This window comes from Paramormyrops kingsleyae, chromosome 6 (assembly GCF_048594095.1).
Source record: "Paramormyrops kingsleyae isolate MSU_618 chromosome 6, PKINGS_0.4, whole genome shotgun sequence".
Classification (NCBI taxonomy): Eukaryota; Metazoa; Chordata; class Actinopteri; order Osteoglossiformes; family Mormyridae; genus Paramormyrops; species Paramormyrops kingsleyae.
The window spans coordinates 17,612,189-17,631,515 of record NC_132802.1 but is presented as its reverse complement, the minus strand read 5'-3'; the positions used below and the strand labels follow the sequence as shown (position 1 = coordinate 17,631,515).

At 38.8% G+C, this 19,327-nt stretch overlaps 1 protein-coding gene across 2 annotated transcripts in view; it reads left to right on the top strand.

Annotated features, from left to right (window-relative positions):
• The first annotated feature begins 1,354 nt into the window (after nucleotides 1-1,354).
• LOC111854795 (contactin-3-like) overlaps nucleotides 1,355-19,327 on the top strand; it is a 60,882-nt gene continuing 42,909 nt past the window's right edge. The window contains exons 1-2 of one of the 2 annotated variants that reach the window (XM_023833157.2): nucleotides 1,355-1,396; nucleotides 15,116-15,253. In XM_023833157.2, coding sequence (XP_023688925.1) covers nucleotides 15,199-15,253 — 55 coding nt within the window. In that variant the 5' untranslated portion in view covers nucleotides 1,355-1,396; nucleotides 15,116-15,198. Of the gene's footprint in view, nucleotides 1,397-1,625; nucleotides 2,106-15,115; nucleotides 15,254-19,327 lie in introns of those variants that run through there. The other variant, XM_023833156.2, reaches the window with a different exon arrangement.

Here is a 19,327-nt window from a genome sequence, read left to right as displayed (position 1 = left end):
TAGGTGCACACCCCACCCTGATTAATTGCCCAAGAACTAAACTTTGGGGAACATCCTTCTTGGAAGTACATGAATATACTTATACCTGCTGATATTGGGCGAAAGGCTCTACACCTACTGTAGCAAACTGCCAGCAGGATTTTGTGATGGACATTTTTCATTCTGTTTACTTTTTCCTGTTTCTATTGAGATTTAAACAGTAACAAAAAACATAAATTATACAAGTTACAACACAAACTTATGTGGTTTATAACATTCAAATTAAGTTCTAAAAGGAAAGAATTTCTAGATTCTAAAATTAATTAATTAAACAAATAACCAACCTATTTCTGGAAAAGTAATCCAGTGTTGGATAATTACTAAAACAAAAAAGAAAGAAGAAAGAAAGAAAAGAGGGACATTTTTAAAATAAAAAACTGTGAATCCCATTTAGTATAACCAGTGGCTTTTAATGTCAATTAATAATAAATCAACCACTTTCAGCTCTTTATTGACATAAAACTCAGTGTTGACATAGAACTGCAGAGATGTTGACAGGTGCCTTTGGATTTTATGTGAGATTACAGTGCCATCTGAAGGAATCCCAAAGAAACGTGATTGCCACATTGTTCCGACTGAGGATGGACATGTTTTCATATCATAGGCTTCTGAACGTATGTAATTCCTTGCTATAATTGATTATTGCATTTTAGAGTTACTGATCTTAACCAAAACAAAGCAACAAAACAAGAACAAAACAAGAATAACAAGAACAAAACAACAACAGCAACAACAAAAACAACAGCCACAACAACAACAACAATAATAGTAATAATAATAATATTTCATCCCATCAGGGGTCGTGCACTATATGCTCACCAAGATTCTGCACTGGATAATCAGTTACAGATTATGGATGGATTATTGAAAAGAACAGAATGGCTGGTCATGAATAGTCGTGCATAGTTATACATTTTATATACCATCTGGTTATTTGAAGGCACATATCTATTTATAGGCCTTGATTTTCTCTTTTGGGCTGATGAAAATGATCTATTTCATGTAAAACTCCTGAACTGTTGTACCATATTTACCTGTCATAAATATAATCTAGACATCAGGAAAAAAAACCACATGTGTTTGACTATCTTAACCATTCTTTGGCGGAGGGAAGCGGCAAACAAGGAGTGGCAAACATCAGGGGTATACATACACCTTCACATGCCTAACGACTCACACAGGCAGTTTCTGCTACTGACAAGCAACGTCTCTGCATGCCACCTAACACGCATTTGCTATTTTTGTCATGTAGTGGTTTTATGCTTTAAAAATCACTGGACAGCGAGTTTGATTGCGTCGGGGAATATTTTCACAGCTAAACTGTGTAAACTGCTTTTTTGACATTCGGCAATTAAAGGTATGTTTTGTTTATGCAAGTACAGGCGGTGGTAATGTATATTGTAATACGTGTAAAAAAAATTGCAAAGACACCCGATCTCAAGACGGCACGTGCTAAGAGAATCGCAGTAATTACATCAGTATGGATAACTGGTGTCCCAGGCGCCAGTTTGTTTATTCATTAAATCATATATAGTTTCGTTAAACGCAACTTTAAAGTTGCGCGTGTGATCGATGGTGCGATTAAATATAAGGAAGCTTCCTTTCTGCGCGCATGTTAGTCTTGCAGCCCGCCTGGACTGAGCAAGGTAGCGGTCTGGTGTGAGTCTCCGTCTGGCATCAGCAGTGACATCGCCGGCGCGTGGCTGCCGAAAGGCGATCGCGCGCGGCTCGGACGCCGCCGCCGTCACTCGTGGGCAGATTTGCGTGGGCGCTGCTGTGGAATAACGGAGGAGCTGAACCCGGGGAGATGCATCCACGACACTGACTCCGGGATCCCGGCGCTCTCACTAACGATCTATGGACGCTGCCGTATTCTCCGCGCTGGTCCTCGGCTTCTTTGTCACAGGCTCAGCGTGGAAACCTGACTGAGGAGAGACACGAAAATGGTTTTGTAGTCAGTCTTCTGCACGGCAGGTTACAACAGTTATTGCACCATCCAGACAGACCGTGGAATCAATGACATAAGGTTTCTGGTGCTTAAATCTCCTGAGAAGCAACACAGTTTGGTAAGCGAAACACTGTTTTTCTGCAATTTACGGTTGCTTTTAGGTAAAGTCAAAACCGATTTATCTTAAGTACTGCGTTTTATAAAACGATTTTTTCATTCATTAATTCGCGTCTTGCTGGACGGAATAATTTATTGTTTGAAGTGCTATTAATTGAAATATGATAGAATTAGGTTTCGATTTTGTTTTTTTAATCATTATTATTAATTATTAAAACTGTAGAAAGAGGGGCATTGTAAAGTTGGGTAGAAACCATGGCGTGAATATAGCAGAGCATTAGTATCGCTAATACATAAAACGAGGCACGGGATAAAATAAATCCTTTCCAGATTCGTACTATATCAATTTGGGGAATTACCTGAAGAAAAGCCAATTGTGCTTTATAACAGGACAGCAAGAAAATTCTGGAGATTTAAAAGCTTGACTTGAACCTAAGAGAGGCATGCCTCTCTCCAAAGAGCAGCCTTCACTCCCATTGAGGTTGCAGTGATTTTTCCCCCCTCAGATTATTTTCTTTTATCAGACATCCGTGCACGACCGACTTTGTATGCTTTATATTTTTTCATGTTGTATATTTCTTTTATGTCACCGTCCAATGCAGTCCCCTTCTTCTCTCCTTATAAAACTGGCGAGTGCAGCGTGTGACTTACTGTTAGTTTAATTAGTCATCCTAGTCACGGCGGCACTTTTCTTCCATGTGTAGGCTATGTTTCACACCTTTATATTTGAAAGGGGGTGGGGGCATTTTCGGAAAACTGACAAATTAAAGGGGATTTTTATTGTGCACCCCTATAGATGCAACGTGCAAGGCAGAATTACTTTGGGCAATCAGGTAACTTCCTATTGCAGGTATGGACACAAAGCAAGCTACCATATATTCATTATTAAAAGATTGTCATGCAAATGTGCATCGGCGGATTCATTAAACCGCTCCATGTGGTCCCCTAAAAGTACGTCCAGCGCCTTCGTTCATGGGTTATCTACTGTAGCTGTAATGCAAATAGGTATGCAGCGTTATCTATCTATCTATCTATCTATCTATCTATCTATCTATCTATCTATCTAATCTTTTTGTTCGTTTTTTATTTATTTGGATTGATTGTATTTTAAAACGAATGTAACTTATCTTTACCATTATTTGTGCATGAATATACCAATTACTCCGCGCGTGTGCATTGGTTCTGAGCATCATTAGTTTTATGGTATAGGTGACCCGGTTTTACTAAGCGTTTTAAACTTTTGAGTTTAGGCTAGTTGTTTGAGTTTTGAGGAGTGTACAGCAGGAATAACGGACATATTTTTTTCCTGACCAAATATGGGTTAAAGATTAGGTCAATTTAGGCTAAGATTTGCATATTTTAAAATTAAATTGATTAATTTGACATTCTGCGTGCTACGCATTTTTATAGTACCTTTAAATTACTACATTTTTTCTTTAGCCAAAAGCCCTGATAAATACTGGAGAATGAAAAGAAATAAATATATAGGCAAACGGATGAAACAGGACGTTGGCAGGAAATATAATTGTAACAGGCAGTGTTGGACATAATTGGATAGTTTGCACGCAGCAAAGCAATAAAGGCTGCAATGGTGATGTGCAATGATACACTTGTATTAGATTATAACTTAAAGAGAGAAAAAACAGAACTTTTCATTTGCGCTTTATAGTTAGACTCAAATACAGATATACTCATTTAAGACCCAACAGAGGTCTGCTACCATGTTTGTTTTCAAGGTCACTTTCACTGGAGACTCTACCCAGCATTTTTATATTTTACTAAACAGGACTCAGACTGCGAAGGAAATGCTGGCGAGTGTGTTTAAGTCCTCATGCGATGCCGATCTCAGTTACAGGCAACGATATACAGTAGTAACCGTCTTCTTAGGTGGATAAAACGTGTCATGGCATATACCCCCTCTGCCTATCGCCCCCAGTCACAAAAAACAGCCCCCCGTAATTTAAATAAATCGTCCACAAATCTACAATGTATCCATTTGGGCTGGCTGTTATTACTGCATGTTAATGAGTGTAATCGGGTAATAGTATGCCTTGGGTATAAAGTATGAAGAGACTGAGGCGGTTATACAGGATAAAACAGTATGGTCAGTATGTGACTTAGTAAACAAGGTGCTACTCAGCAGGCAGTGTGCGATTGTTTCCTTTTGCTTACCATTAATGTTTATTTGTGGATGACATCACTGGCTAGTCTATTATTTGGGCTACCAAGCGGCGGGAGTGTGCTACAAGCAATACATTTCTGCCAGAAAGGAAGACTATGCTGCAAAAAGGAAATAGCGTCAAGCAGTCATGCCTTTGGGTGTTGGGAGCCAGATGTGTCATATCTTTTGCTCCTCACCATTATCTGGCTGGCTGGGAAATGATCTCTAGCAGAAAGGTACTGCTGGAATCGAAAGCATCTTTCCGAAAGGAGGCCCATCCGGGACTAGAGACATGGGAAGTGAAGGAGGAGAATGTGCTGCAATGGAGTCCATTCTCTGCCTTTCCGTTCGTCCTGTGGGTTCTCCTGTATTTCTGACATTCACCTGGATGCCTTGAAAACTGATTTCAGGAGACCATTTATCATCAGATGTTTACAGGGAGTCCTCTGGTCAAGTCTGCTCCACACTATAGAGCTGGTATCCTTTTTTACTCAAGTTCGTCAGTTGGCAAGCTATCAGAGGATTATCTACTTTTTTGTGGAAACCCCTGTTCAGGGCACCTTAGTGCACTGTTATTGTCACCCATCTGCTGTTACAGTAACTTTCATTGTTAAAGGGAATTGCTGGAACCTCTTCTCAGAAACACATACTTAGAGTATTGGCTGCCTGTCGGGGGGGATGATGCTTTATTTATAATAAATCGTTATTCTCTTTCTGGTTCTTGGGTAAACTCCAATCATTGTTATATGGACACAATAATGGAGGCGTCATAGCTTGTGTCAAATCTTGTCAGCTACTTGGGAATCACAATGGCTACCTTGCTGTTTTTAATTTTTGTCTTACATTATTGTTTTTCTTGCTTCTATTTCATCTTTCGTATTTTTTCAGCACTGGTCCGTTCATTAATTATGGGAAGCTAAATAATGGGTGATCACAGGCAGTTTCCGGAAGGATCTGTCTTTTAGATAAATGACCTCAGCAAATTTTCAGGTTTATGAAACTGAACCAGTGTGAACCACTGAAAAATGTCCGCTAAAGCCCCTGATTGACACTAAATGAGCATCTTCCTTAATCCTGCCCAAACTAATAATGTTATGCACAAGGATTTGGTGCATATCAGCAGTTGAAAAACCATAGAAAGTCACTTATTTCATAAATAGTTTACTTCTTAATTTATATTTTACTGAAATACTCTGAGATGCTCTTTTTCTGACCTATTTTACCCACCTAGTGCAAGAACCATTTAAACAACATTTTCCAACATATTTTTTTTTCACAATTCTTCTTGCTTATGAATGAATTACATGTTTCAGCCCATGGCACACTGTATACTGCATTTTCTCTCAGCTGCCACTGCGGTCGCAGGGATGACTTGCACATAACACACACCACAAATTGGGCTTGGTGTAACTGCCATTCTCAGTAAGGACTCTGCAAAATGAAAAACTATTCTCATTTTTATCAGATGGCCATTTTTTTTGCTGAACTCTGCTAATCCAAATCCTTTTCTTTTTTATTTAAAAAAGTTTAAATAATGCCTATTATGCCTTCTGATTTAATGAGTCAATTAATGCTGAGTTTATTCTATCGTTACGGTTTTAGGAGATGATTGTCTACTGCGTAAACAAGTCACTCTTCAGTGAGGATGAGTATGAAGCATCGCTTGTATGGTTCATGGGAGTTTTACATACATAAAAATGTTCAGAGGGCAGAAAGAACAATGACTGGTTCAGAGAGTTAACCAATCAAATTGTAAAGGATGTGGGTCCAAGCAACTAGAGCAGGCCGGACAAACCAGTCAGATGTCTTGGTTCAGCCTTCTCTAGTTGCTTGGACCCACCTCCTCCACAATCTGATTTGTTATGTCTCTGAACCAATCATTGGTCTTTCTTCCCTCAAAACAGTTTTGAGTAAGTGAAACTCCCACGACTGCTTGTAAAGGTGTATGCGTATGCTAATTTATCAGTACCCTGTTACTTTTGGTCTGTGATTGTGGTGATCATGAATTAGTGACTCCTTAAGAAGTGAAAGTAAAAGGCAAAAGCTAGAGAGAGAAAAAATACACATTTGAGTGCTTTTTAAAAGTGGACCAAAATGATTTCACATGTCTGAATTACTCCTGATCAGACTTTCCCGTAGAACTTAATAATCTCTGTTCAACATCCTTTCTCATTATAGCACATGTGACAACTGTAAGCTAGTCTTTGTGAGCAACCACTCAGTTACCGCCGTGCTTTGAGCTTCGGTCTCACTTTGAACTTAGCACACATGAAAAGAGGTCTACTCATCAACCAAGCACATGCATTCTGCGTTATGAGGATGACTAAGATATACAGGGAGTCAAAGGCAAACAAAATGATGCATGTGAGCCGATATGTATGATATTTTATATCAAATAGGAATACTGAAGTTCACTTATAGGATATTGTTTCCTTGCTGAGCAAAAATATCTACACTTTGCTCAAAACAGCATTGTACATTTATACATTTCTTAATTTGAACAGGAAATTCAGGCAGTCAATTGACTTTTCTTGCTCCCTTAGAATAAACTTGTAATGGCAGGATGTTGAAGAAATTAGGACTACATTATGGCAAGAAAGTTGATGGAATTCCTTTAAATCTAAGATTTATTTTTAGTCAGTTTAAAATAGATGGCATGGCAGGACAGTGAGTAACTCTGTTACCTCACACCTCTGAGACCAGGGTTTGTGTCTCTACCCCAGCTCTACATACTCTCTACCCCAGCCCTACATACTCTCTACCCCAGCCCTACATACTCTCTACCCCAGCCCTACATACTCTCAGGTTCACTGGTTTCCCAACAGAAAAGCATGTTAAGGTTAACTGGAGTTGTCCGTAGGTGTGACTGGTGTGTGTGCCCTGCAATGGGTTGGCGCCCTAACCTTGGTTATTCTCTGCCTCGTGCCAATAGCTTCCAGGATAGGCTGCAGGACCCCTATGATTCTGCATAGGACAAGCAGGTACAGGAAATGGATGGGAGATTTAAAATACAGCATGGGAATTTCCTCAGGTCAAAATGTGACTGTTGTTGCTGTAACCAAATAAGAGAAACGACTTTGATCCTTTCACCAGATGTATTCTTCATGTATTCTGTCTGTGTCGGTCACAGGAAGACGTTTGGTGAACTTTGAGACAGTAAGAAATTACAAAGAGGAGCAGGTTTTCACAGGAACCACATGAATTGTCATTAAACCGACATACTATTGATGACATCATTGATTGTGTTATTCCCTGTTGGTCTAATTTTCTCTTCACACAACATTGGGGTGTGTAGTCTGTTTAGTAGTGCAGCAAACTTCAGTGGTGTCCACAGGACCTATTTACATCCCTGTGTTCACTAGAGACCCTGAGCCCTGCTTTGTGTGCCTACATTGTTTTGTAGGTCATGGAAAAAGATTTCAGCTCTGCCTTGATCTCATATTGAATTAGACTAGGTGGCATTACTGTCAACGCTTAATGACACCAACTTTTAAAGCATCTGTTGTTTTCATCACATACTGCCAGAACAAACCGCTGTATTATAAACATGCCCTATTGTAATTCTGGGTTGATATTTTTTCCACCATCACTGTTATTTCATACAGCGTTAACCATCCTAGTGCTTTCTACTTTTAAAAAATAATGCTGCGTAGTTGTTTCTGGGGTCATCACTTTCTCTGCAGCCCCTCCTTTACAAAGCCAACTTGATTTGTTTCCATGCTGCCCCTCTGTGGGCCTGGGGGGGGGGGGGGGGCAATCTAACAATCCCTTTGAACCGCAGGCCACAGCAACGTTCCGTTGATGCCCATAGCCATTATAATTTCCCACCGGATAATTGCATTCTATGGCTCTATTAGGGAAGGCTGCTACTGATGTCCAAACCTGCGTTATTATCAATAGCGTCATACTTGTGTTAGCGACATGCATTTTTAATACACAGTGTGAGCTGATGATTATGAGCTGAATATTGCTTGGTGGATTTCAGCTCAACTTAACAGGGCCTGAGCGCTGGACACCATTCTGTGTAACAGTTTGCTGAGGTTCAGTGTGAATGAATCTGCAAGACAACAAAATGTTGCACTTCACTGATGTTTTCTACCTATTTTTTTGTTGGTATATTTGCATTACAACAGTTGGCTGGCCCTCGTAATTAACATTATATTACTCATCATGATTTTTGTTTAAACTAGATGCTGTTGGCATGACAACAGTGTATTCCCTGGATGGCCCCGTCACCCCCTCCCCCATCTAATCCTTACTCCCCCCACACCCCTAACTTTTGCAATCTCTAGCACCCCCTACAGTACACTTGGGCATTATCTATTTTTTCATACTGTTATATCATCAATATATTATATCGCAGTATTTAGATGCCATTTTCAGAAGCAACACAATTCTGGTATCTTGGCGCAGGTGAGGGAGATCCCCCATGATAGAATTCAGCAAGCAGGTCGGGGTCTTCACCCACAATAGATTTCACCGAACGAAAATACCATACAATACCAAAAATATTACCGTAACACTAAATGGTTAATAAAAGGCCACCTTTGAGTGACTTGTCTCAATCTAGTCAAGTTCAGCAGGGGCCTGTATCACAAAGCAAGATTTGTTGGTTAGCCTGATAACTTGTCAGATTTAAGGTACCCCAGTTTAAATGGACTTCATCTTTCTTCACTTACATTTAGCCCAGACTACCTTAAATCCAACAAGTTATCTGGCAAGAAATCCTGCTTCGTGATGCAAGCCTCAGATCTACACCTGTTCTTTCATGTGCCACCTCTGACTTGGACTCGATTAAATTCTCCTCATAATAAATTTCCCTGAGTTTCCCCACAATAAATTTTGCCGACTAGCTAGCAATAAAATTTGCAGAGTGGGGGGCCTGTTAACAAATGAATTAAATAACCTTTATGGTAGAACATTCAGAAATTCATCTTGTGCCCCGCAGTTTCAGAACCATGGACCTGTACAGTGTTCCTCAGAAGTCTGAAAAAAATCCACGGGAAATGTTTAGACCTACTGTGTTCCAATGATACTCTGTAGCCGCCCTGTGCTGCCAGCTACCTGTGGCACTTCGATTTGTCGCAGGTGTTTCAGGTGCAGATTTTCATCCATATAATGGTTTGTGAAGTGCTAATAAGATCCATCAAAGATTAAACAGAAAATACTGTAATACGATCAAATGGAATTATCCTGTTCACAATGTCAGACATCTTCTGCAGTCACCCTTTGCCTTTGGTGCCACTAAGCAGTGCTTCAGTTTTGCTGCGATTTGCCTCAAGTCCATATGTTCACCCATGCAATGCGTTGGCAAAGGTTGGAAGAGATCCGAAAAATACAATTATTAATTGTTAATTGAATACAATTATTTTAGTCTCTGGTCAACAGTATGATGTAGAAATATCATGAAACAGCATCAGTAGGCCTATATTATCTGAACCTTTTTTATGCCCCATGTACTACAATGGGCACTTTGACATCGTCCCTGGCTCATGATTACATTGGATTGCTTTAAATGTAGGTATGTCAGCAAACAGCACTTTTTAATCAGTGGAGCTGGCATGGTGGCTGAATGAAGACACAGCAGGCATGGCGATGCTGTGCAGCACGGCTGGCAACTCCGCAGTCCTGGCTTCATATGATTTTCATTGTTTCTCAGAGGAAAAGCCAGAGCATGCAAATCCAATTGTGCCTGACTCACAGCAGCAGAGACACCCTAAAACTTTAAAGGCCGAGGGAAATCCTCTCTCAGACCCTGTGTATCTGCAATTATAGCAGCTGGCAAATAATTGCTCCCTTCAGGAGCGGGATGGTAAGCCAGCTGGCCTCAAGATTCGGCACTGATCCCTGCAACGGGTATGTGTGAGGTCCCAGTCCCGCAGGCCCAAAGTGCTGTGGAGGGAGCAGAGGGAGGGGATGCAGGGAATGCGGCTCGGAGAAGGCCAGCTAGCTTTGCACCAGCCTGGACCGACCAGCAGACCCCTGCCCAGGCCCCCACCTGCAATAGCTGGTTATCTGCCCTCTGAGGAGCCGCTCGGGAAAGTGCAGCAGAGAGTTAGCGTCAGAGAATCGGATCCCCCCCCCCCCACCGATTTTACCCAAAGGGATTTCTTTCAAAGGGGGTTAACTTGGTTGTCGGAGTTTGCTGAATCTGGACAGCATGGCTCTGTGCCCCAAATTTATTCCATTAATCTCTGACATTTCTGTGGACTAGGGCGAGTACGCATGTGTCTAACACCCATAATTAAAAAGGTTTTACATTGTGAGACGTAAATGTAAATGTAAAGACACTCTTGTTTAAAGTGACGACCATATTATTCTACAGGACTGGATGTACTTGACTCTGTTGTGTTTTTTTTTTTTCTTTCTGGCAGATAAGCATGGCGTATGTGTAATGAAGACAGCTGATTTGGTCTCCATTTTCTTTGATATCTTTCTGGAATGTATGATTCTCTTTTTCTCTCTTTTTTTCGTAGAGGTCTATTTTCCCATGCAGCTAAGTCAAAAAAGCGCGTACTGTAGCTGTGTGCTTTTTCTGCAAAGGCATATTCTCCCATTGACTCAAGTTTGGGGTTATGCCAGATATGCATTTTCAGCGCAGAAACACCGAAATATGGGGGTGTTGCATGTAAATGACCCTTGTGTGCATTTTGCCACAGACTTTTAATTGCATTTTTAAGCACGTTTAATTATGTTTTCCACTATGCACTCTGGAGGGTTGCATTAAGTTACATGCTGCTACACGGCCAAATGCAATATTGCAGTTTTCAGAAAGCCCAATGTGTAACACGAAACTTTTTACATTTATTATACATTAAGAAGCAAATGTTACAATCCAAAACACATGTGAATAACTCATGTAATTATATAAGAATTATATAACACAACAGCATATAGAAATGTGTAAGTATACACAAGTATATTACCATTAGACTGCCTTCTCAACACACCTAGCATGCGAATCATATAGGTTTAATGACTGGTTGATTAAAAAATATTGCTTTCAGTTAAAATTTGTAAAAAATAGGTTCAAAGGCAGTAATGTGTCTTCACATTCTTAAGCTGCAGTGCGTGTACTTGCGCCCCTGAATGCATCGCATGTTTCTGCTCCACCTGAATGCATCGCATGTTTCTGGGTGCTGTTTTGAAACAGTACAGGATGCCACTTGTCCCATATTTTCCTACTCATATATTCTCTTCATAGGTCTACATACACTACATTCACTAGATGGGGGTCCCCAATGGAATCTCTGACCAGGACATCCGCCTAATGGGTAATCATTCTACGCTTAATGGCAGAGATGTCTGGGTTTTAGTGGCAGCGACTAGCAGTTTGTTTGGAATAATAGTAAGAATTCTAGACTTTTCTTTCATGCTACTAATAATATCAATCAATCAATCAACTTTTATTTATATAGCACTGATTTAATCCCAGGGTTTACAAAGTGCTTTACAGACATTTAAAAGAAAGGAAATAAAATAAGCATGCACAGAAAAAATATTTAAAAATAGAATCAGTTTTTAAAAGATGAATATTTTTCCAAAATAAACAAATACATTATTGTATATTATAATACATACACAAAATAATAAAATATCTAATTACAGTAGATTCTTATATGCAATGGTGAAAAGGTGTGTTTTCGGCCTGGTTCTGAAAGTACTAAGAGATTCAGTAGCTCTCAGGTTTTCTGGGACAGAGTTCCAGACTTTGGGACCATAGTGACTAAAAGCTGCATCCTCCCTCCTCCGCGGCGTTTTAGGAATAATCAGTTAATCTCTCTCGGATGATCTGAGAGATCTGCCTGGGACATAATTTACAGTCAGATCATATCTACAGATAAGACGGCTATGTAAACATTTAAAAATTAGCAAAGGGACTTTAAAATCACTCCTAAAAGCCACAGAAGCCAGTGCAGGGATTTAAGAGTATTAGTGTGATGTGATCCCTGTGCCTGATGCGTGTTAGCATGCTAACAGTGGCGTTCTGGACCCGGTGTAGGTTCGAAATGGATTTCTTAGATATGCAACATATGATAACATACCCCAGACTATGGCCATATTATGAGGGTGACAGTATGCTGTTTTGCAGACATTGCTGATATGGATACTAAACTAAAATCGCCATTGAAATTGAGTTTCTATTCGGTATATCCATCCTCTGTACTTCATCCCAATAACAAGAATCTATGTTTTTTCTACTAACTGAGCAAAAAATAGGTCCAAAGGGAGTAGTGTGTCCTCGCAGTAGTGTGTTCTTCTTACTAACTTCCTACTAAGTTACATGCTACCATTTACACCATTGTAAGCATCTGTTGATTAGCCAAATTTGCTGGCTTACAGAATTGTCATGAATGAAAAGGGGGGGGGGGGGGCGGAATGAAGGATATGGATTCATTCTTAGCAATAGGGGTCATTCTAATGAACCCATCAGTGTAACAAATCAATTTTCTCTCATTTTAAAAATTAGTTTGATGACAGACACGTCATATTGTTGTCTAAAATGTCTATTTTGCCTCTGGGTGGTTAATCAGTTGCGTAGTAAAACAATTTAAGAAATGAACATGCATCTTATTATACTAATTCATTGTCAATTATGGGTTACATGCAATATAGCTGTAAGACTTAAAACATTTTATCTAGTTGTGTGTTATTTGATTTTAAAACTGTCATGGTACTACCTGTTTGAGGAAAAGCTATAACACACCTAGACATAATTTTAATATACCCAGTAAGGCTCTGCACAAACTTCAAACACAGTAACATTTTGTTTTTGTCGAAGGATTCAGGTTTGTGAGAATGACCAGATATAAGTACAACAGGCTAACACCATGCTTTTATCAAAATAAAAGGCTTTCTGTGGATTTCCATTAGGTTCACAATGTAAATGAAGTAGTCCACATTCCACGTTTTGCTTTTTTGCCAAAATCGTTAAAGGCATAGCCCCCTTTCCTTGCTTGATGAATTAATTATATTTCTTGCATATACTTTCCGCACCTTCTTTATCGGGTTAAGCATGGTGAGGGTGACCATGCTGATGAGGCAAGAAGACGCGTAACTCAACGTTAGTACATGATGGGAGAATCATTCCCTAAGGGAACAGGCCTCCTGACATAGACCAGCACCCTGTACAGTCTTCAGTTAGCACAGTCCTATTAGTGATGGTGGTAACACTTCACTTAAGGTCATGTTTTTAATAATTTATAAACACATTCCTAAAGCATTATAATTCATTCATAAAACATTATATACATGGCTATAAATATTAATAAAAGGCATAACACATCATAGCCATGATTATTATGCATTATGAATACTCTATGAGGCAGTATGAAGTACAAAACTGACCATTATAATGGATTATAAAGGTATCTATAGTGCATTATACATGAGAGTTTCATAAAGCATTCATGATGCATAATACACATGGCTATAATGTTTTATGCCTTTTGATATTTATGTTATAATGCGTTATGAATGCATTATTATTTGTTGTGAATATGCTTATAAAATACTAAAAACAAGACCTTAAGTAAGGTGTTACCACAATGTTTTATTAATCTTCATCATATCACGTTGTATTGCATTTCTGGTCCTGAGATAATATAATTTTCTTAGAAGGTCATACATCATTTGTACACTGCAGTCTATCTATCGCATGTCCAGTTTACCCTGTCAAGGAAACCCCAGGTTTCTGGCATCAGATGTTTTGTATTTAACATTCATATGTGCAATTCCATTAATAAATAATATGATATCATGACAATGAGCAACAATTCTTCACTAATGTGACACTTAAGTAATTTATTCAGAATGGAAGACAATGAATTGTGAAAGAGCACAATCTTGGCACTTCAGTATTCAAGAATCAATAATTAACCTTTGATTGATGTGACACGCATTGACTTTTTATTTAGTCACATGCCACGTTCTCATGTAAAGAGCTTTGCTGTTTTTCTTACAAAAAAATGATTAATAAATAAAAGCAGAGAAACGGCACATGCTGCATGGTGGAGAGCTTTGAAAGCCGCCCACCAGGTGCATTCAGGTCAGCAGAATGGTCCTTTTAATCAGGTGGACGGCATATTAGCTTTTGAGGTCAATACCCTCATGCTGCACTTTGTTCCAGCTCCTTGGATTGATGTGGCATGTATAATTCAGTGTGCTTTCCACAGAAGGGGAGCCGCTGCTGCAGTCACCCTCCCTGCTTAAGCGCCTTTACCTCTGCACTTGCCTATACCCCCCCGATGGGCAGAGACAATGCAGCTTTGTCCTGGGCTTTTCAATAAAACCTTTTGACGGCCCTGCAGATGTTGACATGCAAGTTGTTTTAAATATGCTAAATTCACGGCAAGCCAAATAATAACGCTGTTGGCCATCCTGCTAAAAATGGCGCCTCTTCTCATGTGTTCTTCCTCGGGACTTTGACTGAATGGCTGCCTGGTTGTTGGTCTTCAGTGGGCAAAGCAGCCACAGAAGTGAGTGGAGGTGTCAGACAAACTATCTATATGTCTCAGATTTGTTTTGTCACCTGCGTACCATCATTGTCAATATGTTGGTTGAAGATATCTGGAACAGCAGTGTACGAAAGTGGGAAAACATCCTCGGGTGGTGATCTGGGGGTGGTGATCTGGGGGTGGTGATCTGGAGGTGGTGATCTGGGGGTGTCAAAACACTTAATGGCCAATGAAATTGCAACAAGTAATGTTGGTATTTAGCTGGTAACTTACATACACGTGAGGCTTTTCTCTGTTTGATGTCTTGCATAGTACCTGAAAGAACCTTATCAAATAACAGGTATAATTTACAAAATGCTGTATATTATTCTTAACATTGTCTTTTTTTAACAGACTGAGGATCTTGTATTTATGAGGAAAGACATTCCATTTTCAAGCCACTGAATGAAAGTCTTGTTTACCCCTGGCAACCGAAGATGATGTTACTATGGAAACAACTACTTCTGCAATCAATCATGGGCTGTCTGGCAGGTAAAAAAAGTTTTGTGCATACTGTATTCACAAATGATTATCTGCAATTATGCTTTTTTTGTAGGCACATGTGGCTGTGACCTAGAATATTATGTCTTATAGATGTACTGTTACCATTCAGAACCAAAGGTCACAGTTACATTAGTGCCAAAAATAGTAAGTGAAAAGAGCAAAAAAATTAGACATTTATACAGCGTAATCATAAAGTCTGAAGTATTTCTCCAATGTTTCACATAAACGTAAAAATTAATATAGAAGAAATTGAATCATACTCCTCACTCAAATTAAGTAATAAAATGGAAATTAATATAAATCTGTTAAATATGTGTAAGAATTGCTGTGTGAGAACACTCCAGCATCAACAATCACACTTAGATCATTTAGTTGTTTCTTTTATATGTTACATATCAGTTGTTTTCTAATTTCTCTCCAGCTTACATATGGAGTTCAGGTTTACTTAAGTGGTTTGATAGCAATTTATATGTGGGGACACGGAATAAAATGAAAATTCCATGAATTATTGTTATTCACTGATGAATAAAAAGCTAATGGCTTTGGATTACAGTGATAGTATTAATTCTGAGCAATGTTGGCTTTTGTGAATGTTACACTTCATAGCCTTTGTACATTTCATTTGATTCCCAGTCATTTACAATTCCTATGAAAAAATACATTATCATACAGTAAAACTGCATTGAACAAGAAGTATAGACACATCTCTTTTAAAACAACTGACGACTATGACCTAGGGCTGCAAGGTATTGCAGAAATTTCAAATATTGCTGTAATTTCTTTTTGCAATAAATATTATATTTATAAATTTATATTTATAAACTATAGGCAAACAAATCTTGTTACCATCTACCAACAGAGTCTATTCAGAGGTATGCCAGTTGTGCCAAGAATTCACTTGCTTTTGCTCAATTCAAAATATTCCCATACAGCAGAAGGCGAATGTCCCTTAATGACCAGGTCTTATTTGCGTTTCTTCTCCTCACTCATATTTGTTAAAAGTCTTACAAACATGCCACACTGTCTATAAGTGAATCTGACAACAAGGATAAGAATGATGACGATTGGCTGGGAGAGCACAGGCAGAGTCTATACAGAAGCAGCAGAAAACGTTTCACTGATTTTGTGTAGTACAGCTTTCCACTCAATCTGAGCTAAGTAGAGCATTCCTATGAAAGTCAAAATGACATAAAGTGAAGAAGCAATTGTCATTAATTAATATGGGAAAAAATTTGAGCGTTCCCAGACCCAAAAAATTGGCTTCCAAATCATGCCAAATAACACGTAAAACCTAGAATAATACTAACATATGGTAAAAGCAGGAATGACATGAAAAATACGCAACCTATGTAAAGCAGAAATAATGTGTGTACTGTGTAGTTTCGTTAACCAAAAGAAACATGAAGAGGTTTTCAAGATGAAGCACATGTGCTCACAGATAAAGTTCAAAGCTATAGTAGCTTGATGCTGAGATGTTGAGTGTAGTTCCCGGGGAAGAAGCTTGGTGGCGCCACACTTGCTGCGCAAAATGTGCGCTGCCTCTACACAACTCGCAGGAAAGCCAACACTTTCATAAAAGCAAAAGTCCTCTTCGGATTTATTTTGGTTAGTGAAAACAGGTAGTATGCCTCTGAGACAGTAGGTCTCGGAGGCATAAAGTGAAAATTTAAGTGAGGATACCTATACTGTATATACTAAGCTTTGTGTCCTGCAACAAGTAAAATTGTTTTAGGGAAACCTGTTGATGGTCTCTGTGCGGTGAGGGACACCCCATCCCCCATCCCTCTGCTCGGTGAATTGTATCACTGAGATTTCAAAATCCCGGAAGTGTATTGTAAAATGGCATTGCTTTTGGAAATACCGTATACCGCGGTATAATGCCCAACCAGTATGATTGTAAATTGGACACCATCCAAGCCTGATCTCATTCCAGATGACTATCATGGTCCTTGTGATGTGACAACTGCAAATGCTCAGTACATGTGCAATGTTAATAATGTTTCAATATTAACATTGCACATTTTTCTACCCTACTATGAAAATGTATTTCACAAAGAAGTGTTTTATAAGTAAACCATTTGTTAAGCACATTTGTGTTTCAATACTTGCTGTCCCATTGTGGTATAATCGCTTTTTCTTTGTTTATTTATTTCACAGTTCAGTGATTCAGAGCAGTTTATTGACTTGCAAAGAGCCAAAACCTTTTTTTATTATTTTAAATAGGTGTAACAGGCTAGTACCCATAGGGGACCAGACCTATGTCTTCAAATGCCGTAACATACTGTGTGTATTCTGGAAAGACTTATCAGTGGATTCTTCAGTTAAACACCCAGTTTGTTAGTCAACAAAATTGAACTTTGGTTCTGAGTCCAGAGGGAATATTATTTTTCTAGGCACCCACATTAGCAACTTCCAACATGTGGCAATTAACAATGCTCAGTACATGAGCTGACTGTTAATTATAAGGGATGCAGAGTTGCAGCTTCATGGCAGAACAGATCGCTTTGACAAAAATGCATACGTGCTCCAATTCTTAAGTAGCCAACACCCTTTATCCAAAATTATTCGCAAAAAACTGTTATGCTTCTGCCAATCTATACTGTCACAGTTAAATTTAAAAACATCCAGTATTTAACTATACATAAAGCTTCCTTTTTTGAGAGTTGGATTAGCCTGGTTTTCTAACCGCCACATAACCTACTTTCACTATGTGCTGTGGTACAGTATGGTAATAATGCATTATTTTTCTGTTGCATGACAATGGAAGCTGTGTCTTATGCATCATCGTGTAGGTGGATTTCTTTGAGAAAGCTCTTGAAAGATCCATAGAAGTTGATTAAGCTGGAGATGCTGTTTCTGATACAGGGCACAGGATAGTTTGAATATGTATATACATGACAACAATAAAATGACTGGCAGCTTTAATACTTATTTTCTGCCCTTTCCCATGACCGCTTATCAGTCCCCTTATGCAATGTCTTCCTTTGTCTTTATATTTTATTGTGTCTTTCTAATACAGACTATTCGATAGTTGGTAATCGGGTCATACAAACAAAAGCCTTTATTGAAGCCTTCCTTGTTCAGATTCGGCTGATGGAAACTGTATTACATCACTTGTCAATGCACGTGGCCAGAATGCTCCATGGCACTTCTAAAAGAATGCCATTGGTTATTTTCTGAAATTGCAATAATTATGGTAATTGGCTGTCAGGGCCAGACCCAGTGAAATTTAAAATGTTCATGATGAAGAAGAATCTTCGCTTTAAGTACTTTGTGTCATCTAACGTAAGAAGAAAATGTACAGTGTGCAAAAAGACAATTCAAAACAATAATCAGAATTAGGTTGACTAGAAGTGCATGAGAAAGAAATAGAGAATGACACTTCATTGCTAAATTCCTGTGATGTGCAGAATGCAGTCTTTGTTCCAAGAGGCAGATGGTTATGTATGTACTGTCACTGTTTTCATCCTCCCTGTTTTTTTTGGAATTCAATTAGAAATCCTCAGTGAATTTGAAAACGGTCTAGGGGGAAAAAATCCCTTTTTGCCCAATTGTATCTTGTCTTCAAATGACTGTAAATAAACTTTTGAATATTTGCATTGCATTGCAATACATTTATCTTTTCTGAACAGCCTGGCTTCTCAAAATGCTAATGTGCTATTCCTTTTTAAATGTCAGACAGCTACCAGGCATGGGATGTGAGTTTGATTTTTAAATGCGCTGGTTTCTGATATACAAAAAAAAAAGAACATGAACATGAATTTTTGCCTATTATTGTCGTAATTAAACGACTTGATAATGGTGAAAGCAATAACTACACATCAGTATTAAAAAATAAATAATAAAGTTCCAAGACTTCAGAAATGTATTTAATTATACTGAGACCACTCAAAATGTAATTTACAAATATACGTATATACCGTTCAACATTACGGGGACCCTTTAGTATTTGTATATCTTCAGAAAGCATCAAACTTTTTATGGTTTATAATGTAATAAAATACGACCTGGCAGCAGTAGAAGCACTCGTCCCTAATATTTGGTTGCAGAACCCTTGGTCAC